The sequence below is a fragment of the Gavialis gangeticus genome, unplaced genomic scaffold (assembly GCF_001723915.1).
Source record: "Gavialis gangeticus isolate Ggan-Ray unplaced genomic scaffold, GavGan_comp1, whole genome shotgun sequence".
Classification (NCBI taxonomy): Eukaryota; Metazoa; Chordata; order Crocodylia; family Gavialidae; genus Gavialis; species Gavialis gangeticus.
In genome coordinates this window covers 160356396-160366489 of record NW_017729024.1, presented here as the reverse complement: position 1 = coordinate 160366489, position 10094 = coordinate 160356396, and the positions used below count along the sequence as shown (strand labels likewise).

Here is a 10094-nt window from a genome sequence, read left to right as displayed (position 1 = left end):
CTCCCGCCCCCCCCCCTCCCCCCCGCTTCCGCCTGACCTCGCCTGGCACGCAGGGCCGCGTCCCTGTGGGAGCCCCGCGGGCTACATGTCTGGGGCCGCATATGGCCCGTGGTCTGGGAGTTGAGCCCCCCTGGTGTCAATGGGCATCGTGCCCTTTCTGATTGTCAGATTCCTAAGTGTGTGGCCAGATGGCAGTCAAGGTACCATGTTAGGAGCATAGCTAGTTTTGATGGACCAGTGTGAAAAAATAATCCAAAAAAAGAAGCTGTTTTTCTTGCAAACCCAGTGCTGCATAAGAGAGCTTGTGACTTGATTGTAAGGCCTCTTTCGGGCTGCTGTTGAAAAGCTCATCTTGCTTCTGGATCAAGAGTGGTGATTTTGGCTCCAAAACGTGCACGTGTTGTGTGTAGTGCTCAGGGCCTTTGTTTTTGTGATTTCTTATTCGGCGTATCCAAAGGGATGCTTGTTGGGGAAATCTTTTGTGAACCTCTTAAAACATCCGTATCTAGGTACAGCACGGCAGATGGCTGTAGATAGTCCAGTAGGATGGGTCAGGAAATTTGTGCAAAAGCGTATAATAAATCTGCAGCCTATCACAAAAAATAGATCTTTAAGTGGAAGCTTTTATAGAAGCGCATTACTTCTTTAATAAGTTAAAAATGACTGATTTAGCGCAATTTTTTTCATGTTGGAAACATCACATTTTCACCTGAGCTTTGTGTTTCTTCTAGGGAAAATGGAAAAACAAAGAGCGTGTGCTTATTTTTTCTTCCCGAGGAATTAACTTTAGGACGAGACATCTGATGCAAGACCTGCGAACATTGATGCCCCACTCGAAAGCAGGTAGTGTTGAGGTGTTATCCATGTCTGACTCTACTCATACTTTCCAGATTAGTTTTGTACTTTTTAGCTTCAACTCCCTGCCTTTTGACCACTACATACCGTATTTTCGTGTGTATAGCCGGCACCCGTGTATAACCCGCAGAAAATTGTGTTTTTGTAAAATACGCCATGTATTCCCCGTACCCATGTATTCCCCACACCCTGGGCTCTGCTGGGCTTGTGGGTTCTGCAGGGGATGGGAGGGATGGCGAGCTGCGAACCCTGCTCCCCACCGCCAGCTGTATCCTGCTAGGCACAGCCGCTGGAGCCGGAGCCCACAGCTCCTCATCCCTCCCCTCCCCTGCAGAGGCCGCAAGCCTGTCCCCGGCTGCAGGCTCCAGCTCTGGCTCCGGTGGCCATGCCCAGCAGTGAGGCTGACAGCGGTGGGGAGCGGGGCTCGCAAATCCTCATCGCTCCCCTCCCCTGCAGAGCCCTGCTCCCCACTGCTAGCCGCACTCTGCTAAGCACGGCTGCTGGAGCGGCAGCTGGGGGTGGGCTATGTTGTTCTAAAGACTCTGCATAGCCCACACCGTTGTATAGCCCGCACCTACCCGTCAAGTTTGTAAAAACGTGTATAGCCCACAGGCTATATGCGCAAAAATACAGTAATTCTCACAGCTGGCTGAATGGTGGTGTCCTTATTTACTCTTTAAAAAACCGAACAAACCTTGAGCATACAAACAGTATGGTCTTTGGGAAAGTCATGTATGCCTCCATTTGGTAAGCAGTCACACCTATTGCTTTGTTTCTGGTTACCTCCTCGGCTTTAGTCAAGCTACTTGCTTGCATGCAGTTACAAACATTCAAAGTATTTTGCACAATTGGGGTTTTTCACTAGTATATGTGAAAGAACTGCTGCAAATTGTGATCCACTTCTAGCACCGCAGGCTGCTGCCTTCCTGTCTCCCTGCAGTCTTGCAGCAGAGTCTGTAGAGCCCTTCCTGATGTGCTCCAACACGTCTGGGTCCCAATCACTGGCAGAACAGAGGGTTTCAGAATGAGAGTCTAAGCATAGGTGTGAAGTAACAGTGAAAACCAGTACTGATAAACCAGTGATACATACATAATTGCTGAAGATACATAGTACATGAACTTGTAATTATATTAGCTGAAATATGATTTCAGCTTCTTTGAAGTATGTGTGCCTCTTGGCAGTATGAAAAAGCATACAAGCCTACTCAACAGCACTTTTATTGTTGTTTTCCAGACACTAAGATGGACCGTAAAGACAAGCTGTTCGTAATTAATGAGGTAATCTTGTAATTCATCTAAAGCTTGAATTTCTGACGAAACCAAGATACGGTATATGCACCAAGTGGGAAGATGGGTTGATCTGTATCTTCATGCAGTATAATACAGTTCTCTTTGAGTTCACCTATTTGGTTTAGTCTGGGTTTCTTCAGAGGCAGTATAAATATTTAGGGAAAAAATAGTTATTCTCCTGTATAGAGGTATTCTTATTTAATTCTGACTCTGAAAACCAAGACTAGTAAGTAAAATAATTCTGACTGTTCTTCATGTTTAGAGCTCTCATTGACCCAGTCTGACCCATTTCTGACTGTCCTTCATGTTTAGAGCTCTCATTGAAACCAATGGAAGTGCTATCCAAGAAGGCTTGTAAGATGGAGCTCTGTTATGAATTCCAAGTATGCCATGACAACAAATACTTTGAATAATAAGAGTAACAAAAGGGTTGAAGGGAGGACAGGGGTGACAAAGGTGGCTGTCATGGCTGCTGTTGCCAAAAAATAAGATAGACAATGTCATGTATGTAATTTTTTAAAATACTCAAGTTTGTTTACAGATGGCATTGTCTGTACAAGGCTGAAGCAGGTGGTGAAGAAAAGTGCATGGAACATAGTTAAGGAGTTGGGTTAACCCTGCAGTACAAATGGATGCACTAACAGAAACACTGCAGAGTAATCAGAGCAGTCTGGGGTCTCTACAGATAAGATAAACTGGTGGCATCAGAGGGTAAAGTGACAAGAGACTGCAAAAACATGTCTGTGGCTTTGCTCTTGGTAAGGAGACTCTGGGAGCAGGAGCCTGTGAACTGCTGCTCCACACTGATCCTGATGCATGTAAGGTGGTCATACACTGAACTCTTCTGTTTCAGGGTGCTGGAATAGCTTTTGTTTAGGAAGGGTAGGCTACTAATCCTGTAGTTGCTTTATGTGGCTGCCTCTGCTGATTTTGTTGCTTAATTATGTTAAGTACCTTCCTGGGTGAAAATTGCCATTCATGATCTTTAAAATGAGGTTATTTTGAAGTTGTGAGCTGATTATTGATTTAAAAAAACAAAAAAGACTTTGTTTTAAAAACAAGAACCTGTATAGGCTAGAACCATTTTGTTCTGTCACTCCATGACCCAACCATGAAAAATGCCTTACAAAAGGTTTTCCTGCAGTTTAAAGTTGGGGAAAGTAAGTAACAAATAGGTTGACTAACTGACCTAAATCCATGACAATGGGCCACTGGCAAAGCCACTAGAACCTGTATGTCGTGGCCCCTGATGCAATGCCCCATCCACACAAAATCCATGAGACTGCTTGGAAATGCATTGTATTTAACGCTTTTCTGGCAAGGCAAACTCCAAAAGCCTTTTGAAGAGGCTTCTAATTTAAATGAACTGTTCTGCAACTCTAGGTATTAATAAGTATTGTAGGATCTTCAGATTTGTACCTGTTTATTCAGGAAAATTATTTTAGGGACCTATTTGGAAGGTTTGTGAAAAGGTCTTCAGAGCATTACTAATAGTTGATTTGTCACGTGTATTCATACAGGTTTGTGAAATAAAAAACTGCAACAAGTGTATCTTTTTTGAAGCCAAAAAGAAACAGGATCTTTATATGTGGTAAGAGAATACATTATACTTTATTAAATATCTTGGTATCGTTTCCATAGCTCATGTTTTAACTTAAGTAATAGTGAAATTCAAAGATGCAGAAAAAACTAACTTTCTCCATGAACGACCCATATTAAGGGTATCTGCAGTAAAAATTAATTGAACTTGCTGTAAGTGTGGAAGTGCACAGTAGCAAAATGACTCCTTTAACCTTTGTTTGGTACTTCTTAAAATGAAAATAAATGTTTCACAATTACGTTTGCCTATATACTGATTTCAAAGGTAGATATAATTTTTAATTTATCTGAAGGTGCCAAAGAATTTCCAGGTTACCTTACTGGATGTCCGTAGAATTTTAAGCTCCGCTTCCCATAGCTGTCAGGATCTTTAATATTATATGGGAACAGAGCCTATAGTTTTAGGTTTGTTTATCATTTTAAAAAGCAAGTGTACTTCAAATGCTTTCTGTTAAGTCTCATCATTTTAAGGTCTACTGACCACAGCTCTCGCAATTTTGAAGAAAAATATCTCAAATGAGCTGACTGGCAGTTTCAAAACACGTAAAACCATTTAGGTAAATTTTTGAATGAGAAGTATTATGGAATTATGAAGTGTGTTTCTTGCTACAATGCTGTTAGCTGACTTTTCTTTTTACAGGCTTTCAAATACACCCCAAGGACCGTCAGCCAAATTCTTGGTGCAGAATAGTAAGTCAAGGTTTCAGGCTATTGCTTTTATATATGTTCCCCCACTCCAATCTTTTTTTACTGAACACTTAACCTGTTCCAAATCATTGTAGTTCACACACTCGCAGAGCTGAAGATGACTGGAAATTGTTTGAGAGGTTCGCGGCCTCTTTTGTCTTTTGATCAGGCAAGTATAATGTTTCAGATTTGCTTGACTTTTTTTTTTTTCCCCTTGTTCTCTGTACCACTGCTGCTTTTTGTTTGTTTTTGTGTGTAAAACTGTATTTTTCCTCTTACAGGCATTTGATCAGGAACCACACTATGCTTTGTTAAAAGAGTTGTTTATCCAGGTTGGTACTAGGTATTTCTTGCTTCTTACAAACCATCTTTCTACTAACATTTCAGTTTTTTTAAACGCTGAAGATTACACTAGTGTATTTTTACTTGGGCTACAATGCCACAAAGACTTATTTTCACAATGTCACTGGGGCTATTTGTGCCTTAACTACCATATATTTAAGCCTATAAGGTTGAGAACATGCAACACTAGATTTAAGATGAATGCAAAGATAAACTTAATAATTTGGCATCTTGATAACTTCAGCTCTTTTTGTCTTTTTTTTACAGATCTTCAGTATACCACAGTATCATCCTAAAAGCCAACCTTTTATAGATCATGTATTCACATTTTCCATCACAGACGACAGGATCTGGTTCCGGAACTATCAGGTTAGTTGTCTCCCTTAATTCTTTAAATTGCACTAACCTCATGCCTTCAGAATCATTCAGTGATTTCATATGAATTGAAAGCGTAAACTAAATTACCAGGATGGGTTTATATCCAATGCTCACATGAGTATCATAAGAGTATTTTTATAGTGGATTAAAAATGCCTTTTCATTGTAGATGAGCTTTCAGCTCTAGTTTCTATAAAACAGACTTATTTTGTAGGTGTAGGCTTAAGATAATTTGTTATTAAACTGAATATGACGGTAAATGGAAGTACCCCCTTCTCCTTTACTTAACTCCTCATTCTCTTAGTTTGCTTTCTAAAACTGCTGTATACTAGTAGTTAAAGCCCAAGCTTATGCTTGTATATTAATGTTTGTGGATCAGAGCACATAAATTAGACTCTTTTTCCAAGGGGCCACTAGTAATTCTGCTTCAGTTTAGTGTGTAAAGGTGCGTTTTGTATATAAGTAATTGTTATGCGTAATCATAGTTGAACAGGCCTAACCTTAAAAAAAATTGGTTCTGTTAAATATCGGGTTCAGACACTATTGTGAATCTTTACGTATACCTATACATGTTACTCTTGATTGAGAAGTCCAACACAGGGCAGTCAAAGATGGCTGACTGTCTTTGCATTTTCATTACAGATTGTAGAAGAAGATGCCTCCCTTATAGAAATTGGACCTCGCTTCGTCTTAAATCTTATTAAGATTTTCCAGGGCAGCTTTGGAGGACCAACTCTGTATGAAAACCCCCATTACCAGTCTCCAAACATGGTAAGCTGATTTGTCTTTGCCTGTGCTTGAATTTAACAAGCTATTCCAGCCCTGATCTGCAAGCTGTTTGCATGAGTGGACTGCTGTGTTTACAGGGTAGGAACATTTTTGAGGTGATGTGGCAGAAATAATTACTAGTATATCAAGTGAGTGGTCATAAATTAGTAACACTGAGTTGTTTAATATCAATGAGAAGGTGAGAGTAGACTGAGAAATTTGGCCACTGAACAGTAAGTAATCTTTGGGTCCCTCTTTCTAAATTTGGAGGTTCTTCTGCCTGCATTTACATTATAAAATGTTTGGTGTAAATTCCAAATGTTAGTGTGAATTTTTTCCATCGCCTTGCTTTTCGCCACACCTGCATTAATTTTCCTTAATTTTTATAGCATCGGCGGATGATAAGATTGGCTATAGCTGCTAAATTTAAAGAAAAACATCAAATGAAAGAACTTCAAAAGATCAAGAATAAAGAAGACAAGACACTTATTCCAGAAGATCCTACTGAGACTGTCTTTGAAACACCAGCTGGAGAAAAGCCCTTGGAGATAGAGTTGGTTAAACCAGAGCCAAAAGTCAATTTAAAGAAGAGAAAGAAACAATTTCAACGTCAAAGGAAGAAGCAAAAAAAGCTTTCCGGAGTGGGAGCATAACAGTTACAGATTTAAATTAGATCACCTCTCAGCCTTGTATACTTGTGTTTAGCTATATTTTATAGCTGCCTTGCATATACTAATGTAAATATCTTTTTAAGTCGGTGCCTGTGTGCCATCAATTTTGAGTAAATGGAAAAAAATCAGATGTGGAGTTGTGATCTGAGGCAGGTTGTATATACCTGTAGGACTCATTTTAAATACATTTTTTTTTTTGTTGTTTTCATTTCTCTTTGATTTAAATAGCTTTTTCACGCCATGCCTCTTACATGGGAATCATTTTAAGAACCATCTGACCTGCTTCCTGGGGTTGGAGAGGGATAAATACAGCAATAAAAATTTTCTAGCACTTTCTATTAGTCACAAGTCACAGTCAGATTTCTGCTGCGCCAGACCAAGGAAGCAATGTCCATTTTTTCTTGAAGATTGAATTCGCTTTTTATATAGAGGCTTTCTTAGTTCTTTTGGGTCATGTATCTCAGCCCTTAGAAAATAGGGTGGACTGTGATATCTTCGTCACAATATTTTACCCCTGTATGATCTGTACTATATCTGCTCACAGGTAAGAAGAGCAAGCCCTGCATGGTCCCTAGTGCTCCTGGAAACATGACACTTCCTCATGTTATGGAGGTATCTTAAGATGACGTATAAAGGCCCCCATTACATTAATTTAAAATTGACACAGTTGATAGTTAACTGTGTTTGGGCTGGAATTGCAGTTGAAAATTTCTTTTTGGGTCACTAAAGAACACATCTCTGTCATTGGGGGATTATCTTAAAAGAAGACTAAGAAGGGCCCTGGCCAACCTGAGGTTTGGTTTGTAAGTGCCAGGCTGTTAACTCACAGGCCTCTGGGCCTCAGTGAGGAGATAGCTTTGGACTGGGATTACTGATGGAAATCCTTTTTGGGTCACCCCAAACCATGTGTCTCTGCTGTCAGGGGCCTCTTCCCAAAGAAGCCTAGGCAGGATCTGTCTAATCCAAAGCTGTTTGCAAATGCCAAGCTGATAACTGACATCCCTCCACCCTGGCCTGTACTAGGTACTTAGCTCCAAAAAAGGAGCTGAGTTTGGGCTGGTATTACTAGGCAAAATCCTTTTTGGGTCATCCCAAACCAGAAATCCCTGCCACTGGTGGACTCCCTCAAAGAAGTCTGGACAGCCCCCTGCCTGACCTGAAGCATGTCTTGAGTGCCAACTGATAAGGTAGGTATACTGAGCCATATAAACTAATTTTGGGCCAGGAATATGGGGCAAACATCTTATTTGGGTTTCCCCAAAGCTAATTTCACCAGTGGGAGACTCTCCTAAAGTCTGACCTGGGTGCTGCCTGACCTGAAGCTTAATTTTCATGTGCCAGACTGCCAACTGATGTTCCTCCACTCAGGCCCCTGCCAGGTACGTAGACCTGAATAAGCAATTGGATTTGGGTTGGGATTATCTAGCACGATCCTTTTCAGATCACTCTAAAACAAATGTTTTTCAGGACGGCACAAAATCCTGAGCAGTGCATATGGAGACACTGAGCTGCCCACACACCAGTGTCCCCCTCTCAGGTGGGCTCCTTTAATCTAAGAAAAGGCAAATGCCAGTATGTTGGGACCAGGCTGGCTGCAGAAGCTGCCACAGTAAAGGAGAGCATCCATCTGTTCATCGGTCAGAGCTAGGCTAGCTGCTGACCAGAACTAAAGAGCCCAGCCTACGCAATCAAGGAGTGGACTTCAGTTGTACAATTTTTTGTCTGCATTTCCTCCACTGGGGTAAGACTAGGACCTGCCTCTAAGATGCTCTTCTGTATAAAGCCATTGGCACCCCAGAAGTTGCCAGGTAATTTAATAGCCACCCAGTGATAAGTCACAGGTCGTTCAGCCTACTTACTCTAAGTTACGGTAGCTGGTGAACCTGACCTTTATTAATGCCAGTACAGTGTCCTTCATTCCTGAGAGTGAGGCTTCGTATGCATTTAACAAGCTGTGGGCCCTTGCTAACATCCTTAATGTTTCTAAGACATTTATACAGCAACAACATGGTTTGGTACGCTGTACTCCCTAAGAGCTTTAGGGAACTCCTCTTCGGTGGCAGATGCATCTCCACATGCTTCCTTTTTTAATTCTTAAATTCCATCATAGCAATGTCAACTCAGTCTCGCCAAGCTTATGGAAACATACAAAATGGTTGCTAGTACTGCACCTTGCCCCAGCTACTTTGTAACTGCAGTGAGAAAACCTTTGTTTTGGCAAACTCTGATAAATGTGTGAATGTCTGATGTTCCTGTTGAATTAATCAGGACTGGTGACATGTTTTAACTAGCAATATTCCATCTACTTAAATACAAGAGACCTAAATACAGGATACAAGAAAAGGATTTTGGGGGCAAGGGAACAGGGTACTACCATCTCTGAAAAGCCACCGTCTGGTATTTGAGAAGGCATGGTTTGGTAATTTGATATAGAGCCAGATGTGCATATAGTTTTATTTCAATTTACTTAATGTCATCACAGCTTCAACATAACTCTGATACTACCAATTTACTTAATGTTGCGTATAGAAATCTCTGGTGGAAAAACCCAAGGATCAAATGCAGCCTGAAAAGGCTTCTTCCGGGGAGTGCCCCAGTGGTGGAGAGGTGAGGTTTGGGGTGACCAGAAAGGGATTTTGTCTGGAAACCCTCAGCTCCTTATTTGGTGCTGCTTACATAGCATGTAACCCTGGGTAGCGCTCAGCGGGCTGGCAGATGAAAACCAAGCTTCAGGTTACGCACCATCCTGCCCAGTTATTCAGAAGATCCCCCAGTTAGGGAGATATGTGGCTTGGGGTGACCCAAAGGGGGCTTTGCCCCATAATCCCAGCCCAAAATAAGATCTTTATTTGGCACAATGTACTTAGCATGCAGGCATTGAGGGGTGGGTGGCCAGTTGGCACTCAGAAACTGAGCATTGTCTCAAGCCCAGACTTCTTCTGGGGAGTCCCTGGTGATGGAGAGGATCCAAAAAGGGTTTTCCCCATAATCCCAGCTCAAAGTCAGCTCCTTATTCACAGGAACGTACACGGCACACAACCCCGGGGCCTGTTAGTTGTCAGGTTGGTGCTTACAAACTAAGTCAGCACTTGGCTTAGGCTTCCTTGGGAGAGTCCCCTGAGAGCAGAGGACTTCCACCTGTAATCCCAGCCCAAAGCCAGCTCCTAATTCAGTGCTATCTACACGGCCCACGGGCCTGGAGGGCACGGGTGGGCCGGTTGGCTGGCACACAGCAACTCAACCTCAGGTCGGGCAGTGCCCCCCTTTTTCAGAAGCATCCCAGGATTTTGCCCCGTATTCCCAACCTAATCTCAGGTCTTTTTTCTTTGCTACATACCATTCTTTTACACTTGAATGAGTAAATACACATTTTTGATGAAAACCCCACTCTTCAGAGGGTGTCATCTGTTACTAACAACCTTGAGCTGCGTGTGGAAGAGGAACCAGGAAGTGGGAATAAAGCAACCAAATTCAGCCCCGCGCTCATCCTGCTCCGGTCTGTCCG

At 42.0% G+C, this 10094-nt stretch overlaps 2 protein-coding genes across 2 annotated transcripts in view; both read left to right on the top strand.

Moving 5' to 3' along the window:
- Positions 1-6795, top strand: part of BRIX1 (BRX1, biogenesis of ribosomes) — a 7543-nt gene extending 748 nt beyond the window's left edge. Inside the window, exons 2-10 of the mRNA XM_019517979.1 lie at positions 732-843; positions 2090-2133; positions 3666-3736; positions 4385-4434; positions 4527-4600; positions 4713-4763; positions 5041-5142; positions 5793-5921; positions 6308-6795. Of these exons, the coding sequence (XP_019373524.1) occupies positions 732-843; positions 2090-2133; positions 3666-3736; positions 4385-4434; positions 4527-4600; positions 4713-4763; positions 5041-5142; positions 5793-5921; positions 6308-6571 (897 nt within the window). The 3' untranslated portion in view covers positions 6572-6795. The remainder of the gene's footprint in view (positions 1-731; positions 844-2089; positions 2134-3665; positions 3737-4384; positions 4435-4526; positions 4601-4712; positions 4764-5040; positions 5143-5792; positions 5922-6307) is intronic.
- Positions 6796-7177: 382 nt separating this feature from the next.
- DNAJC21 (DnaJ heat shock protein family (Hsp40) member C21) overlaps positions 7178-10094 on the top strand; it is a 58535-nt gene continuing 55618 nt past the window's right edge. Inside the window, exon 1 of the mRNA XM_019518273.1 lies at positions 7178-7201. Coding sequence (XP_019373818.1) covers positions 7178-7201 — 24 coding nt within the window. The remainder of the gene's footprint in view (positions 7202-10094) is intronic.